The sequence below is a fragment of the Mastigoproctus giganteus genome, chromosome 14, assembly GCF_048544385.1.
Source record: "Mastigoproctus giganteus isolate SK-2022 chromosome 14, ASM4854438v1, whole genome shotgun sequence".
NCBI lineage: Eukaryota > Metazoa > Arthropoda > Arachnida > Uropygi > Thelyphonidae > Mastigoproctus > Mastigoproctus giganteus.
In genome coordinates, this window is record NC_143588.1 from 34,001,377 (window position 1) to 34,021,294 (window position 19,918).

General features: G+C 36.2%; 1 protein-coding gene across 4 annotated transcripts in view; it reads left to right on the forward strand.

The window, feature by feature from the left end:
- LOC150075057 (transducin beta-like protein 3) overlaps positions 1-19,918 on the forward strand; it is a 472,089-nt gene that overhangs the window by 389,312 nt on the left and 62,859 nt on the right. For all 4 annotated transcript variants that reach the window (XM_090388931.1, XM_090388932.1, XM_090388933.1 and 1 more), the window contains one exon: positions 2,221-2,292. In XM_090388931.1, coding sequence (XP_090245057.1) covers positions 2,221-2,292 — 72 coding nt within the window. The remainder of the gene's footprint in view (positions 1-2,220; positions 2,293-19,918) is intronic.

Consider the following 19,918-nt stretch of genomic DNA (forward strand, 5'->3'; position numbering starts at 1 on the left):
GACACCTTAGAGGAGATTTGATTGAGGTGTTTAAGGCTCTGAGAGGCATTGGTAAAAGAATGAGGATGAAATTGTCAAGATTATAAATGATGCTAGAACTAGGGGACATAAATTCAAGTTACAGGGAATATTTAGATTGGACTGCAGGAAGTTTTATTTTAGCCAGCGAGTTATAAATTACTGGAATAAGTTGCCTACATGGGTGGTAGAGGCTGACAGTTTGGGGAAATTCAAAGGTCATCTGGATAGTACCTTTGGTTCAGTGAAGCTTGTAGGATGATGGGTTTAATTTCCTTTTCTTTTATTAATTATTATTTATTTTTTATTTTTATATCATTGTTTTATTTTGGTTTTTTCATTTATTTATTTATTTTGGTGGTGCAGCGTAAGCCATAGGCTTTCTTGCACCATGCAGCCATTACTAATACTAATACTAAGTAGAGGTTAAACAACTCAATGAGAAAAGTATCAATATTACTGCGTTTTTTTTTTTTTTTTGTTTGTTTTGTTTTTGTTTTTTTTTAAGAGAGTAACATTGGTAAAATGTCAGCACCAGGAGCAGTCAAGTTACTAAGGTTACAAATGGCCTTTCAAGTTTGACCAGAAAAAGTACTGTTGATTGACTGAGATATCAAGATCTGGGGAAGAGAAAGCAGCTGAACTTGAGGTTGATTCATTGGGTTAGTAGAAAATATGCTACTGAATAAAACAGCCTATCCATTAGCACATTGACTTGGTTGATTGTATGAGCTTAATAATATTGAGTTGAAGGATAACGCCATCGCTGAATTGAGAAGTTTCCTGAAGGGTTTAGTATTGGTGTCGTGGATGATTCAAGTTTCTGAGTAGTCAGAAACCATTCTTGTTGCATTTTACTTATTTTTACTTCTATGAAATGAAGAGATGCAGAAAGTTGATAGTGATTTGTTAAGAATAAATTTATGATATGCAATGTTCTTTTTTATGATAAGTTGGGGGAACATCAAATGGGGAAGTGGAATTCCTTGCATCATTGAAGAGTAGAAATTATTCTAATCTCATCATGTTATTTAAATTTTGATTGTTTCTGAGAATTAACCTCCAAAGATAGCTGAGACTGACAATTTATTGAAATTCATTAGTCTGGATAGTTACATATGTGAGGAGGGAAGCACATAAGTGGTGTGTATATATATATATATATATATATATATTTTATTTTTTTTTTGGTTGGTGCAGCAAATGCCTGTGGCTTCCTTGCATTATGTGGCTAATACTGATTCTAAATATTAGCATCAACATATGTAAAATGTTGATTTGTGCAGCAGTAATAAAACTTCTACAATAAAATATCACAATTGGTAACAGTTAGTGTTAGTGGCATTGGTATTTGCTGTATGCTAGAATATTATAAATTAATACAATTCTACCAATCCAGAATTCTGTTAAGTCTGTGACATTACAAGTTGACAATATCAAAAGAATAGGATGGCTTGTATTATATTTCACTTTATGGGTAGAAAACAATTTATATTCTAAGATTGTCTATTTATTTTACTTGTAGAATTAGATAGTATGAATCAGAGCTGTACTACTCAATATGTTCTACGTTGATAATAATATTAGTAAAATAATAAGAGGAGTTTACCTCAATATAGTGTGTAGAACACTTCCGTATGATACCCTCCAGAAATTAATACGGAAAAAACGAAAAAATCGACAACTTACCGGTACATTAGAGTAAAATATAAATAATTAAATAAACAATTTAACACAATTCAAATCAATATAAAACAATTAAAAATCAAATTAATGCAATTAATAGAATCAAACGAAAATATTCAAAACGATTTTCCTTCCTGAAGCTGACAGTGCTTTTCGACCGTATGTTGTGATCACAGGAATGAAAATATGTCGTGATGACAGGAATAAATAAGCATTGTCAGCTTCAGGAAGGAAAATCGTTTTGAATATTTTCGTTTGATTCTTTTCATTGCGTTAATTTGATTTTTAATTGTTTTATATTGATTTGAATTGTTTATTTAATTATTTATATTTTACTCTAATGTACCGGTAAGTTGTCGATTTTTTTCATTTTTTCCGTTTCAATTTCTGGAGGGTATCATACGGAAGTGTTCTACGCACTATATTGAGGTAAACTCCTCTTATTATTTTACTAATTTACATGTAGAATGTAAATAACAATAAAACTTAGCCACATATTCAATTTTTGTATTCCAGAAATCCTCTTAGAAGAAGATGGAGAAGAGAAGTTGCAGTATACTTTGAGTATATTAAATAAAGAACAAATGGGTAATAATTATTTTCATTATACTGGTGGTGGCACTAGTGGTAGTTGTAGTACTCTGCTCAAAAAAATTAACAGTATAAAATGAAAATTTTATTATGGACAGTGTTGCTGAAGGTGAATATTTGATATAATAGGCAGCTATTATATCAAAATCTGTGCACCCAATAGAAATCTACTTATCACCTTACAGAGCTGCATGTTATGAAAATCATTCACGCTTATAAAAACACCGGTTGCAACGACGTCACATCATACCCATTTTTTGGCTTGCTCAGTGGGATAGCCACATCTCCAGTACTCAGGATTGCAAGTCATCATTGTTTAGATGGTTCTTTGAGATCACGGGCCATTCATCGACTTGAAGCCGGGCAGTCATTGGCTTAATGTGCTATGCAGTGTTGTCCCAGCATTATGGAAGTACACTGAGTGGATAGAAATCATGGAATACCTACCAAGTAATGGGTAGGCCCACCTTTTGCCTGGATAAGGGCAGTCACATGGTGAGGCATTGAGTTCACTAGTTAATGAAAGCATTCCACAGGTATTTCCATCCATGCTTGCTGCACCGCTGTCCATTATTCCATTGCTTTCCTGGGTGGAGGCTCCAAAGCTTGAACGGACCTTTCCACAGCATCCCAAAGATGCTCCACAGGATTCATGTCCGGTGAATGGGGAGGCCATTCCATGGTGGTAAAATCTGCGGAATGATCTTTGAACCATGTTCTAGTCACCACGACTCTGTGGGGAGGTGCATTGTCCTGCTGGCAGAGTCCATTGCCCTGTGGGTGCACGATCATCACGAAGGGATGCAGATGGTCTGCAAGGGATGGACATATAACCTGGACCGTTCAGAGATGCATCTAGACATACCAGAGGTCCCAGCGTGTGCCAGTTGAACACGTCCCAGACCATTACTGTCCACCTGCCTGAACAGTTCCTTGTCGATATGACAAGTGCATAGCTTCGTGCGATTTTTGCTAAATATGCACCCCCCCCCCCCCCGCACACTTGAAATAACTGGAAACAGGACTCATCGGATCAGGAGATCCGTCTCCAAGATCCAGTGCTAATGTTCTTTCGCCTAGTTGAGGCATAGACTTGTGCGTTGTGGTGTTAGCAATGGGACTCTGGTGGGTCGGCAGCTATCATAACCTATTGCAACTAATGATTGCCTGATGATTTTGGTGGAGATATTTCTGACATTTCCCTTGTTTAATTTGGCGGTGATTTGTGCCACTGTCACTCTCTGATTGGCTGAAACAATGCGAGACAGATGTCGATGGCCCATATTCATTCACCACTTTTCTCTGCCCACAGTGCTGTCCACGATGAGATGTTATTCTCTATACACTATTGATACTGTTGAATGGGGTTATGTGCAAATTCTGTAACACCTCTGCTATAGAGCGACCCATGCGTCAGACATCCACTATCATTCATTACTGATATCAAATTACCATCTATGTGAATGCAGTGATGCTATGTACCTATATACCCTCCAAGCAATGGGTTCGTCCACTAGCGAGAGGGATGACTGCGTCACCTTGCCCAGGAACGAGGTATCCCTTGAATTCTGTCCTTTCAGTGCAACGGAACATCTCTTCTTGTAATGGCTAAAGTTGCCGAAGGGATGCATCAACCAGAACAGTAGTCTGTTCTGGTTGACCCTACTATGTCTTGTCATCAACTGTTTCTTGAGGTTGCTATGGCCAGAGGTTGAAAACATTTCCAACTGGGCTGTGGAGGGTCAATTCAAATGGATTACGCAAGGACGTCAGTGGTTTGCATACCATTAACTGCAAACCACCGCAGAGCTCAGAGAAACTGGAGCCCTGACAAATGGAGTACTGTTCTGTTTTCTGGTGAGTCCTGTTTTGTGCTACAAACAGATAGGTACACTAATGGTGGATGTAACATTCATGTATGGGTGGAATAATGATCTACGATTGCACTCCCTCTTCATGTTTTTTGGTATGGGATACCAGAACTGTGCAGAGGTACTGAGAACAGATCGTTAGACCCCATGTGTGGCTTTTTAGGGGTGCAGTTTGTCCAGATTTTCTTTTCATGCATGACAATACCACTACACAGAACTCAGGTGGTGGAGCAATATCTTGAAACTGAAGATAAATAATGACTGCTGTGGCCAGCACGATCACCTGACTTAAATCCAACTGAACATGTGTGGGGTGTCCTTGGTGTTGCATTCCACCCCTACAGCCAACTCCTCAGTCACTTGGTGAGGTAAGGTTTGTGCTGGTGGAAGAATGGATTTGTTGCCATAGAGTCTTATAGACACCCTTCGAGCATGGTTTACTGCTGTTAGGCCTGTTTTAGCTGTTGGAGAGAGTCATATTCTGTGCTGATGTCATGTGACTATATTTTGTCTTCTGTAATGTGACCTTTTATGGTAATTTTTATACAAATCCTATATATGTCCCTTAGACATGTCCAAAGTTTCTCACTGGCTCCTCATTTCATCATTATTCTATGATACCCCACCATATCAAATTTTGTGCTGCTTCATGGCAAGCTACACTACATTTTCTATATGTTTTTTTATTTTGTCGAGCAGTGTAGTAGTGACAGAGTATTAGTATAGGAGCTATTACAGAGTTCAGTGTATGAAGGTAAGAAATGCAAACGCTGTTTGCATTTCTTACCTTCATACAAAATATAGGCGCATTATAGCCTAAGTTACCAATGCTCCAACAAATCTAACAACAACAACATACAGAAATACGAAATAGAAATGTAAAAATATACCAAATGTATAATATTGATTGTGCATTTGCCTGCAGCTATAAGGAAACAATAAGATGTTAATGGTTTTCTTCTTCTATAAATGATAAATTTTATTCATTTTTAATTTAAGAAGTACTCAACTTTAGAATTTTCTGGCTAAAAGAAAATTTCCTGTAATCTAGTCTAAATCTTGAACTAACTAAAAATTATTCTCTCATAATTTTTGAACAATGGTTACTAGTTCTATTACATTCATAACTGAAATTTTTTTCATTTTACTACAGGGTGGATCAAAAGTTCTAAAATCCCTAGTATATTTCCAGTTTTTTTTATTTCAGTTATTATTATAAATATAATGAAAAGTGAAAAAAGCTTTGTTATTATTACAGTATAAATGCAATTTATAATAAGTGTCGAAGGTATCCTCAAATATAAGCACACCTCTCTTTTCAACCATCTTTTATGAGATGTAGCATTAGCATTAGTAGAGGCATATGACGCAAGAAAGCAAGCTTATGCAGCATCAGCCAAAAAAAAAAAAAAAAACTCTCATTTCACCCTCCGCTCTTTCCAAATACCTGTCCAGCTCAGCCTTAAATTTATTTAGGCTCTCAACTTCCTCAACAAAAGATGCAAGTCTGTTCCATTGAGGGCACCTCTGCGGGCAGGAGCAGCAGCGCGTAGCACACACTTCTTGATTAGACCGGGTTCGAGCCATGACCAAATACGGAGGATGTGGAAAGGACAGGGAATGACCACGCATATCCCCCCCAGAGCAATATGATCTTAGTTGTTAATGCTCCTAAAAACCAAACAAACAACAAGAAACAAACTGTTCCACCCATCAGCTACCCGCTGGCTAAAGGCAAACTTCTGCACATCTATCCTACAACTGCCTTTCCTCAATTTTAATGTATGCCCTCTCAGGTGATTATTCTGAGCAAAAGGAAGAATCCCATCAGCATAGAGCATGCTCAAACCATTCAAGGTTTTATACACCTCAATCAGATGACCTCGCAGGTGCCTAGTTTCCAGACACTAATCTGCAAAACTTAAGCCTTTCTTCGTAAGAGCAACACTTTGTTACATTCACTAATCTTGTTGCCCTTCTCTGTACTCATTCCAACAGTTCAACATCTTTCTTAAAATGAGGCCTCCAGACCTGTATACAGTACTGAAGGTGTGGCCTGACCATTGCCTTATACAAGGGGATAATCACATTCTTATCCCTGCTAGAAAAATTCCTGTATATCATTGACTAGACACCATGAGCTACTCTTGCAGATCATCTGCACTGCTCAGAAAACTTCATATCTTCCTGCACAATTACTCCCAGGTCCTTTTCATTCTCTACTTCTGTCAGTGTAGTGCCACAGAGTTGATACATTACTCTGGGGTTACTGCTTCCCACATGTAGTACTTTACATTTGTAAATGTTAAACTACATTTGCCACTTCTCAGCTCAGCTCATCTGCTCAACTTTTCTAGATCCTGTTGCAGCAGCGTACTGTCATTAGTGTCCTTTACAACCCTGCCAACCTTTGTATCATCTGCAAACTTGGATATTAAGCTTGATATATCATCATCAATATCATTTATAAATACTGAAAACAACAATGGACCTAACACTGAACCCTGAGGGACTCCACTAATAACATTAGTCCACTAAGAGCAGTGTCCATTGATTACCACTCTCTGTCTTCTCCCACTCAACCATTCCTTTATCCATAGCAGCAATCTGCATCCAATGCCACACTGCTCCAATTTGTGCAGCAGTCTTCCATTGCAACAGTATCAAAGGCCTTTCTAAGATCCAAATATATGATATCAAAGTTATTCTTTGTATCCAGTTCCTTTGTGACTACATCATAGTATCCAATCAAATTAGTCGGACAAGACTCCCCCTTAACAAACCCATGCTGTGTCTGAGCTGTAACTGAATTCAGTCTTGTCTAGATGATCCTGCAATGCTTCTTTAACCAGTGCCTCCATTAATTTTCCTGGAACAGAATTTAAACTAACAGGTCTGTAATTACCTGTCTCCCCCTTTGGTCATCCTTTGTGGATTGGGGTCACATTTGCACATCTCCAGTCCATGGGTACCTCCCCTGAGTCCAGGGAAGCTCTCATAATTATGGCTAAGGGTTTGCTTACTTCCTTTGCCGTCTCCTTTAATATAACTGGATAGATTCCATCCACCCCAGGTGCCTTTCTTATGTTTATCTTCAACAATTTCTCCTCCACTTTCCTCTCAGTTATTACAAATTCATCTAGCTCACTGCCAGAGTTTAATTCACCTCTGACATTCCCCTCCCCAAATAACTCCTCATGTGTGAATGTAGATGCAAAATACTCATTCAGTTTGTCAGCTATCTGAGCAGGATCATCAACAGTTGAACCATCAATATCCAGTGGACCAATCTGATTCATCCCTTTTCTTCTAGAGTTTACATAGATAAAGAACTCTTTGCTGTTTTTCTTTGCATCCTTTGCCAAAAAGTTCTCATAATCTTCCTCTGCCTGCCTAATCTCCTATGTGACTTGGTTACAGACCAGCTTATATATATCATAGGCTTCCATGTCACCCATTAATTTATGTATCCCATGCATTTTTCTTGATATAGTGTTTGAACAGTGATCATTGTAATTTCTGTTTTTATAATGAATTTTAATTTCTTTGATATGTGAAAATTGTTAGTGTATACAAAACCACTTTGTTAAGGTAATTCAAACGATAAAGATCCAGGGATCATGGATATTCAATTATGAACATGTACTGTGCTTAGGAAAATGACATGCTGCTGCTGCTGCTGCTGTTGTTGTAAATAATTGGATAAAAGACTACCGGTTATTAGTGATTGGAAGATAACATATAACAATAACACTCTTGGATATATGTGGATGACCAGCACTGTTAATGTAACAGTTAGAATCAAATTCTATGAAGTTGTCAAGGATAAATTAACTTTATGATTTGGATTTCACAAATTTTCTGATCATTTCTCATTCCAATCTTATCAATTACCACAGTGCCCATCTCTGGACCTTTACACAAAGCTTGATGTTTTTTTAAATATAGTCTCTGTACTTAGATACAATATTCCAAGTGTGGTCTGATCACAGTGGAACAACCTCCCTATTTCTCTAAGCAAATGGTTAGATAAATCATTTATAGGGCACCACAGGTTCTCTTCGCACTCAGCCTACACTTTGCAAAGAACTTCATATCTGCCTGATTCATATCTCCATGTGTCTCTTTTACTATCTTAATTCAGCTGTTTTGGAGTTATCCAAGTGTAGAACCTTGGATAACTTCAAACATTTTGCAGCATTAAAAGCGCCTCCGTAGCCAGGTGGGAAGGAGCAGCAGCAGCAGTGCGTAGCACACGCTTCTTGATTAGACCGGGGTTCGAACCCGTCACCACCAAATACGGAAAGGTCAGGGAATGACTACCGCATATCCCGGAGCAATATGGCCTTAGTTGCTAATGCTCCTAAAAACCAAATAACAAACAAACAGCATTAAAATGTACTTGCCACTTTTGTAATAATCTTGAAGTCTATCAGAGTCATTTGAAAGTGGGAGTGGTCTGTTCTTCCTTGCATTTTCTTTGTGAATTTTGGCATCATGTGCTCTATTCCTCAGTGTTGTTTAGGAAATCAGAAATAACAACAAACCCAGCACTTATTCTTAAATGGACCTCAAATCTGATTTAGCCCAATCTGAAGAGTAAATGTTAATCACAACCCTGTGCCTGTTGCGTTTCAACAAATAAGAGTAAAAAAAAATAAGATAATTGAGGTCTCCTTAAGATTTAGGAATATTCAAACCTTCCAAAAATATATTTATGTTAGTTTGGTCAAACAGAAATAACTTTTTTTTTTTTTTTGCATGGGAAACTACATATGGGCATAGTGCAGAGGCTGGTCACAAATTCATTGTTTATGAGGACAGTCAATGGACTGTCCTCATAAACAAGACACTCCAAATGCACAAAGTGCCGGGCCAAAAAGAAAAATCACAATCATTTGGTTAAGGATAACAAATGACTAGAGTACCCTCAAGCATAAGTGCAGATGAAAGCATTTGTCCAACTTGAAAAATAATCCTACAAGATTTTTTTTTGGTTAACTGGGATTAAGGTTTAACACTTCAAAAGCCACAGTTGGGGAGCTGTGCAAAATTCTTGAAGATGCTGCTTTAAGGGCAAGGTCACAAGTTACTCATCTTGAACGAGTCATTCAAATGGTTAATCAGAACACAAGGGTTACAGTTGCTGTAATGATGTTTTAGTTAATATCAGAAATGATGATCTGATCCTAATTGAAATCACTTCATCTGCAATCCCAAAGCAGGTTGCCTTGATAATCTTTCTACTAAAGCTTTGGAAATGTTCCTGACAGCCAACAATTAGCATAGTTTTATTGAATTTCTCAAATTTATTTACGCATGATATTTATCTCTTTACCATTTGGCTTAGCCTTATACCTTATACATTGAGTTAAATGATATTCACTGACAAAGAAACTGTTTGGGAAATTTTTAAATTCTTAAAAAAATATAAAATGCGTGATTTAAAAATCAGTAATATACTGATTTTAAAATCACAGATGTACAGATGTCCACACATATATCACCTTTTTATTTATTTGTTTCTTTTTATCAAAGTTTATTGATTTTCTTTATGAATTTTTTGATATAATGACCTAGGTACCTTTTGACTTATGACTTTCTGTTTAATCTTGGCACATCGTGACATTAATAATCAAGTCACCATCAAAACTGTTTGCAGGACCTGATTCAGACTTCGAATTTCATTGTAGACACATTTCAAATAATCCATGTAAAAATGCTTATAAAACCCTATATTGTTAGTCAATATATGGTAAAGATATAAAAATATGTCCCATATTTAGACAAGACTTCAGTTATAGCTCGGACACAGCATGGTTTTGTTAAGGGGAAGTCTTGCCTGACCAATTTGATTGGATACTATGATGCAGTCACAAAAGAACTGGATGCAGGGAATAACTTTGATATTATATACTTGGATCTTAGAAAGGCTTTTGATACTGTTGCACATGGAAGACTGCTACACAAATTGGAGCAGTGTGACATTGGAGGCAAATTGCTGCTATGGATAAAGGGGTGGTTGAGGGGGAGAAGACAGAGAGTGGTAATCAATGGACACTGCTCATCGTGGACTAATGTTATTAGTGGAGTCCCTCAGGGCTCAGTGTTGGGTCCATTATTGTTTTCTGTATTTATAAATGATATCGATGATGGTATATCAAGCTTAATGTCCAAGTTTGCAGACGATACAAAGGTTGGCAGGGTTGTCAAGGACACTACTGACACTATGCTGCTGCAACAGGATCTGGAAAGGTTGAGCAGATGGGCTGAGATGTGGCAAATAAAGTTTAACATTGACAAATGTAAAGTACTACACATGGGAAACAGCAACCCCAGAGCAACGTATCAACTCTGTGGTACTACACTGACAGTGGTAGAGAATGAAAGGGACCTGGGGGTGGTTGTGCAGGCAGATATGAAGTTCTCTGAGCAGTGCAGACGGGCTGCAAGTGTAGCTCATGGAGTATTGTCAATGATATACAGGAATTTTTCCAGCAGGGATAAGGAGGTGATTATTCCCTTGTATAAGGCAATGGTCAGGCCACACCTAGAGCACTGTATACAGGTCTGGAGGCCTCATTTCAAGAAGGATGTAGAGCTGCTGGAACGAGTGCAAAGAAGGGCAACAAGATTAGTGAATGGAACAAAGGGTTGCTCTTATGAAGAAAGGCTTAAGTTTTGCAAATTACAGTGTCTGGAGACTAGGCACCAGCGAGGTGATCTGATAGAGGTGTATAAAGCCTTGAATGGTTTGAGCATGCTCAATGCTGATGGGATTCTTCCTCTAGCTCAGAATAATCACCTGAGAGGGCATAAATTCAAATTGAGGAAAGACAGATGTAGGATAGATGTGCGGAAATTTCCCTTTAGCCAGCGGGTGTTTGGTTGGTGGAACAGACTTCCATCCCTTGTAGTGGAGGTTGATAGCCTAAATAAGTTTAAGGCTCAGCTGGACAGGTATTTTGAACGAACAGAGGGGTGAAGTGGAAGTGGGTTTTTTTTTTTTTTTTTTTTTTGGCTGATGCTGCATAAGCTTGCTTTCTTGCATCAAATGCCTCTACTAATGCTAATGCTAATTTCAAATAATCTAATATTGAATAACTGACGTATTTTATCACCCAATATTAAAGCATCTGAATGATGGAGTTCAAATTTTTGTCGAACATTATTTTCCTAATTTCTTGGTGCCAATCAAATGGCTATACCCAGTCTTAAGTGGAATATAATTATAGACTACTTGCTCACTAGCTGCTTGAGTAAGACTTTGGAGAAAATGATACTCAGCCACTGCCCGTAGTATCTGTGATTTCAAACTATGATGAAAAGAAGTCACTTTGGCATCCTTTTTGAGACATATATGCCCTACAACTGAGGGAAACCCTTCAGGTCCGTTATCAAAGTATATTCTCCAGAATCACCATTCAGGAGGGAGGGGTACCACAAGGTTCAGTCAGTCATTAGTTTTGCACACTTTTCAGTTAGGGTACACACTCTGATGAGAACCATTCTGAATTCTGTAGAAACTTACCAGTATAAAGAGTAACAATACAGTGTATCTAGTGACAAATTTTAATAACTAAGTATGGAACTTTCAGTGTAAACAAACCCCTTCTTCAGCAAAAGACTTATACAAAATACTAATAAAATATAGACATATATATTTTGTTAGTATTTTGTATACATCTTTTGCTGAAGAAGGGGTTTGTTTACTCTGAAAGCTCCATCCTTAGTTATTAAAATTTTTTCATGGGATATGCTGTATTGTTACTCTTTAATCATGGAATCCAGTATCACAGGCCCATTTGCCTTCATTTCCAGTATAATGATGACTTCACCATAATCAGTCATGTGTGTCCATCAAAAGACAACTTCAAATGTCAGTAAATGAAATAGAATTATGGAAAACCATTCATATAAATTTCTGCAAGGAGTACAGAATGTACACTGATCAAGAATTGTAGTTTGTTATGCCACTAATTGATTCTTAGGCTTGATATTAGATAATAAATAAACCCTCCTAAAACATGTATGTACAGTATATAATTTACAAAACTTATGATGTACAGAGATCGTAATAAAGTACAGATCTCAAATAAGAATGCTACTGGCTAGTGTACACCTATGTATGACTCATCTAGAAAATGAGCATTGCAGTTGCTCAATCCAATTCAACTTAATGCACTTAGACTAGCTTTAGGTGTGTTCCAAATATCACTATTGACACCTTATACATAGATAAACGTGAACCTTTGTTATCACTTCGGAGACAGTTGCTCCTGCTAAAATATCCTTAAATACTCCCGAGTTTTCCCCTCTCACTGTAGGCCTTGTCTTTTTAATTATTTTTGGGAAAATCACTAAAATAAATCAAATGAAAACAAGTTTGCTGGAACTGGGTTGAAGAATCTAATAGAGAATTAGATTGAAACATTGAAGCCACCATGGCCTGAATTCAAACCATTATGTGATGACTGTTTTCAGCAATGTGGAAAACAGGCACTGGCCAGAAAAATACATGGCAGCCACTTTCAGCACATGCATCGATAAATTCAAGCTGTTTCAAATATGTATATATACTAATGGATCCAAATCTGATAAATCTGTAGGTGCTGCAGTTGTATTACCAACCAGTATTGTGTGATATTCTCTTTCGTCTATTTATGCAGTTTACTGTTGATGTAAGAATAATGACATTCTAACAGGGGTGGGAGTATAAATGGACAGAAACAGCTTTAGAAAGAGATCAGGATACTCAAGCTTACATTTAAAGAAGGTTTCTACTCTTAGCCTATTCAAAATTAAGTTTTGATTGATTAATAACTTTACAATTGTTGCAAGCTTTAGAATTGGCAGGAAGTGTAGCTGATAATTTGGATATAAGCCAATTATAATATGCCACATTTTTATCTTGAACAACCTTAGCGAGATTTATGTGAATCTCCTGGCCTTACTTGGCTTTGAATGAAAACGGTATGTGTTTTATTGTGTATGATACAATAAAGATTATTTGATTTTTTGGGAAAAGTAAAGTGTATATAAAACAAGATTTTAGGTTCACGTGCAGAATAAAGGAATTCGTCCCTAGAAGAATAATTCTGCTGACACAATTATTCAAATTTTAGAATCAAAAGATTTAAAACAGAAATGTCAGATGACTGAGAATAATGATGAGGAGAGTCACTCCTTGGTCATAAGAATTGGTCATTCTTATACAACGCATCTGTTTTTGCTTATGGGAGAGAATCCTCCTCAACGTATCATCTGTCAGGCCCAATTAACATTTAAACATTTTCTAGTAGAATGCTCTCAGTATGCAATTATCCGACAATCCAGTTTCTATTCCTTATCTAATTTGCAGGAACCTCTAACTTTATTACACATACTTGGCAAAAATGCAAATTTTGAAGAACTATTTCAATACTTGAAACGCATAAAGTTATATAACAATCTCTGAGAGACATAATATACAATTTTCGGTCATAAGAAATTCATGAACAGGCACAATATGGCCCAGGATATTCCCTGTCAGAGACTTGGCAATTTGGAATCTCCTCTCTTTGATCTTCTCTGGCTTAAAATCTCTCTACCTCATTGTGTCAAATTCATCTGTTGTCTCTATCGTTCTCCCAACTCCACTAATCACTTGGAGCTCTTTGACTTTCTCTCTTTGCAACTTGACTTTCTCCAGTCCAACTTTCCTAACAGTGAGGTAATTTTAATGTTCACAACTCCAGCTGGCTTCCGTTTTCTAGTCACACCGACCCAGCAGGTCGAGATGCTGAGGCTTTTGCAATTACTAATGACCTAGCACAGATTGTTCATTTGCCTACAAGAATACTGGACAATCCTAATCATACAGCCAATACGCTTGATCTTTTTCTCACAAACAACCCTTCTAAGTACACGGTCGAAGTGAGAGGTCCTTTAGGCACTTCAGATCACAACTTGGTGATTGTCTCTTCTCCAATGGAATCTTTATCTCATGGCTGTTCCCAGCCTCGTGTTGTTTTGCATTACAAGAATGCAAAATGGGATGACCTGCGAGACTTCTTTTCTTCTTTTCCATGGTCGGATTACTGTTTCAAAACTTCTGATGTCAACGTTTGCTCAGATCGTGTCAGTGAAATTATTCTTGCAGGAATGGAATCCTTTATCCCACACTCCACTTTAAAATCTCGTCCTTTATCTAAACTTTGGTTTTCCAATAAATGTGCTAAGGCTGTTCAAGAGAAGAATGTTGCATATTGTAATTGGCTTGTTTCTATTTCTTCAGTTTCATTTTATACCTACACCAAAGCTCGCAACAATTGTAAAGCAGTTATTAATCAGTTCAAACTAGAGTTTGAACAGGCTAAGATTAGAAAACTTGCTTCTTGCCCTAATGGTAGCCGAGCATTCTGGTCTCTTGCCAAAGCTACTGGCCGCAACTTTTGCCATCTCTGCTCCCACCTCTGTCCAAACCAGATGGTTCTGTTGTCACTTCAGCCAAGGATAAAGCTGACCTGCTAGCATCCCATTTTCCTTCCAGCTCATGTATTAATGATCTTGGTAAAACACCTCCCACCATTCCCAACACGCTCCATCGAATGCCTCCTGTGGTCTTCCGTCAAAAGGATATCAGAGGGATTTTGATGAATCTCGATGCTAAGAAAGCTCCAGGTCTTGATGGTATCCATGGTACTAAGTACTATAGGTTTTGATACCTTTCGTGTTTGGGGTTTTTCGTAAAAAAAAAAAAAAAAAAAAAAAAAATTGTAATAAATCGTGAATTTTTTTTGCGCGCCGGATCACATCAAGTTTCCCAAAGTCAAAATTATTGCTTTCATTTGTGATATCATTTATATCAAATACTTTCCAATCGTTTAATTCATCATCAGCAAATCTGTTATCTAAGTGATGACATACACGTATGATAAAGCGAATTATAGCTGCAGTGTGAACATCAGTTTGAATTTTTGATAATACTTCTTTCACATTTTCACTCCACAAAAGATTTTTTTTCAAGATATTGGCTTCTTAATTTGTTTATTTTAGCTTTCACATATTGATGTTCATTAAAAATGTTTAAACAACTTTTTTTGTAGATATTTGCAAAGCAATGCAAGCTCTCCTAATACATCATTGAGCACAATTAATGCCACATGTTGTTGTCAATTTGTAAACAGTATTTACTAATAGGATCATTACATTTGTTAACCTGCTCATTGCAATATTCGATTAATATTTTATAATTTTTTACTAAAGCATCAACTGCAAAATGTCTGGATAACCATTGACTTTATTTAATGGTCCAAAAGATAACACATTGTGTTCTGTAACCTGAGCTAGTTCTTCTAATTTTCCTTTTTTTTTTTTTTATGCTAGACCTGCAAAACATTGTGTATACAGTTCTAAGCAACATCTCTATATCTTGCATAATAGATACATTTTTCCATTGGTCGTCCAATCCTAAATCTTCTTGGTGTGCAACTCAGTGTTGTTCAGATAGATGTAATATTTCCTTTTTGAGAATTGCTGCTACTCCATTTTTCCTTCCAAGCATAACACTTGCTCCATCTGACATGAAAATTACCATCTTTTGAATATCAAGATTATATTCATTGTAAAAAAAAAAAAAAATATTTTTTTAAAATGGACATACTGTCACAGTTTGCAAGCTTCAAAATACTTCCAAATACTGTTTTGTAATGTTTCATTTTTCACTTGAAATTTGAAATACAAAATTAATACTTTTTGTACCGAAATACCAGTACTTTTGCCTACAATTAGTGTGTGGAAAGTAGATTCCCTTATTTTGTTCAGGATATTTTTTATGAGAACAGAATTTATACATTCAACAAATTCAGATGAATAATTTTTGCTTCTCCAATTTTTAGACATATCTATAAATTTTTCCATGTTTTCATGAATGTCTTGTACAGAGTTCATTGATGCATTAATTTTTATGATTAATATCACATCATTAATTAAAACTTTAACCATATCAAAATTTGATTTCAATTCTTCTTTCCTTTTTTATGTTATGTATGTCTACAGCTTCCGTCAAAATACTTTAAAATTCCACCTTTTCTCAGTTACGTAACTTGGTAACTGCATCTATGTATTTTCTGACTTTAAAATAATCTAGTTTCCATTCTTCCCATTTTTTTCCTGTACTAAATTCTCCTGCAACTTTTGCTTCTGCACAAAAAAGTACACAAGATGACACCATTTTCTTCATTGTATTGAAAAATATCTCCTAGTTTTAGGCTTTGATTTTTGTTTGATGATGGAATTTCAGCATCAGTTTGTTTTAAAAGCCAATCCTTTTTAAATGTTTTGCAAGTTTTTTTTATTTACAGTATTTACATCTTCAGTTTTTCTTTTGGACATTTTTTTCCTGAAAAATTTTAAAATTAAAGAATTCTATTAATTCTCTGTATTTTGTAAATGAAGTTATAAAATATTAGGAAAAATCACAAATTTTTAACGCGTTATTAAAATAGTTTATAAAAATTTTAAAAAAGTTTAATTTTTCTGATTTTGCCTTCTTTAATAAAATATTAAACGTTTTTGGTTATACATAAAAAAAAAAATCCAAATCAGTAGATCCGCTGACATTCCGCCCAAATATTTTTACATATTAATTAGTAAAAATTAATATGTAAAAAAACTCTACTTTGAAAATTTTCACGATAACAATACATTCCTTATACACTCTATCCCCACACATACTGTGTATGTGTTTGGTTGAGTGGACGGAATGTAAAAATGCTGACCTTCCCTATTATATGGTATTTATATTATTTTTATAACAATAAACTCACCTTAAAAACATATAATATAAACTACAACCACTATAGTCCTTTATATATTGGAGCAGTGTAACATTGGAGGCAAATTGCTGCTATGGATAAAGGGGTGGTTGAGGGGGAGAAGACAGAGAGTGGTAATCAATGGACACTGGTCATCGTGGACTGATGTTATTAGTGGAGTCCCTCAGGGCTCAGTGTTGGGTCCATTATTGTTTTCTGTATTTATAAATGATATTAATGATGGTATATCGGGCTTAATGTCCAAGTTTGCAGACGATACAAAGGTTGGCAGGGTTGTCAAGGACACTACTGACACTATGCTGCTGCAACAGGATCTGGAAAGGTTGAGCAGATGGGCTGAGAGGTGGCAAATGAAGTTTAACATTGACAAATGTAAAGTACTACACATGGGAAACAGCAACCCCAGAGCAACGTATCAACTCTGTGGTACTACACTGACAGTGGTAGAGAATGAAAGGGACTTGGGGGTGGTTGTGCAGGCAGATATGAAGTTCTCTGAGCAGTGCAGACGGGCTGCAAGAGTAGCTCATGGAGTATTGTCAATGATATACAGGAATTTTTCCAGCAGGGATAAGGAGGTGATTATTCCATTGTATAAGGTGATGGTCAGGCCACACCTAGAGTACTGTATACAGGTCTGGAGGCCTCATTTCAAGAAGGATGTAGAGCTACTGGAACGAGTACAGAGAAGGGCAACAAGATTAGTGAATGGAACAAAGGGGTGCTCTTACGAAGAAAGGCTTAAGTTTTGCAAATTACAGTGTCTGGAGACTAGGCACCAGCGAGGTGATCTGATAGAGGTGTATAAAGCCTTGAATGGTTTAAGCATGCTCAATGCTGATGGTATTCTTCCTCTAGCTCAGAAAAATCACCTGAGAGGGCATAAATTCAAATTGAGGAGAGACAGATGTAGGATAGACGTGCGGAAATTTGCCTTTAGCCAGCGGGTGGTTGGTTGGTGGAACAGACTTCCATCCCTTGTGGTGGAGGTTGATAGCCTAAATAAGTTTAAGGCTCAGCTGGACAGGTATTTTGAACGAACAGAGGGGTGAAGTGGTTTTTTTTTTTTTTTTTTTTTTTGGCTGATGCTGCATAAGCTTGTTTTCTTGCATCAAATGCCTCTACTAATGCTAATGCTAATATTCGTAATGTAATAATTTTTTTCATATAAATAAAAATCAACACATAACTTTGCACTATGTATTTGTAAATAAAAGATGTGGGAACATGTCATGGAATAGCAAATCTTATGTCACGATTTACTAATACTCCTGTAACCATCTAGTATGTCGGCTGAGTGCACAGGAAGTCAAAGCACCTGTGCAACTTCATAGAAATCAGTGCGCGGCCACGCATGCAGCTTAGAGGGAACCATGGTCTGGACTAAGAATTATGGACTAATGTCAAGTTTTTTCTTTGACTAATAAAGGTGAGAAGTAATACCTACTACCAAACCCTCAGATGGACACAAATTAAAAGGTCATATGAGTGAGCAAACTGGCTCATTTTCTTATACCATTTAGTTTTTTTTTTTTTGGAATAAAGGTTAACAAATAATGTTGCATTGCACACATTACCAAGCCAGTTTAGTATTATATGGGAACGAAAAAAATTTTCTTTTCAACTGAGTGCTGTAAATAGCAACTATATTTATGAGTTCAAATGTGTTATATTAGCAAATGCTATAGTATATTTTGTTTATATTTTTGATAATAAGCAAGATTGAAAACAAAACAAAACAATCTTGAAAGAACTGATGGTTTTATGGCCATACTTCTTAAAATGCCGAGGGAGAGCAGAAAGGTGATCGGCAGGTAGAAGGGATAAATGCAAAGAAAGATTTTCATTTTTACTGGTTGCAAAAAGAATCCATTATTTTTTGTATGGGGTTAAATAAAATACAGAACTATAGCATAAATTGGAAGAAGTTATCTAACATGCAAGGTAGCATGGTGGCCAAGTTAAAGAGAGTAGGAGATATGGTGTGTAAATAAGCATGATGATTTTGCTAGTTCAGTGAAACTGTAGCCAGTTATGATACTTGATTTGTAATTTTCACAGGTTTTTTTATATATATGTACATAGTGTTATATAGGGATAGATGCAGTTGTATTGGGTTATGTGTGCACATATTAATAGTTATATTTCATACTCTATTTAACAGTACCTTTTATAGAATAATACAAACAGAGAGATGGCAAAAAAAACTGCTGCAACAACACTAAGCAGGATTTTAGATAATAGATGATTACTAAATTTAGGTTTTAGTTAAAGCGTCACCTTGAATGATGATGTGTTATTTCTTATTCATAGAAAAGCATGCTTTACCAGTAGTTAATGTTCTGTGAAATTTTCATGGCATCTTAAACTTTACCGAAAGAGAAGAATAAATTTCAGCACTTTACTCCTTTAGTTCTTCACTAAAAATTTGTGGGAAAATTTTGAAGGGAAGTGCTCCATGAAAATGAGACTGACTGTTTACTTAACAACACTTACATTTGTAGCAATTAAGTGGAATTTAGTCACCCATCAGAATGAATGAAATCTCTATTAAGTGCTTCATTCATCATCAACATCTGCTCTTCTCCACCATCATTAAGCTCATTTATCCAAGTCATAAATTCTTGTTAATTGTAATATCATCTTCATTCTTAACTGGATTTTAATTGTTTGTGCTAAAAAAAAAACCTTATTACAACATTGTGTTGTTACAAACATGTTAGAAACAATTCTTTCCATGTTTTACCAAATTTATATTACTGTCTTGCACAACTGTTTCTGAAATGGTTGTGCAAGTCAGATATTTCACAACAGGAACACCACAAAAAAGTGGTACCCTGACAAAACCCCACTGTCATAAATACTCACAAGAAAAATATCCACACGGAAAATTGCTCACGTGGATAAACACTCACATTATTTTTCGTTTACAAA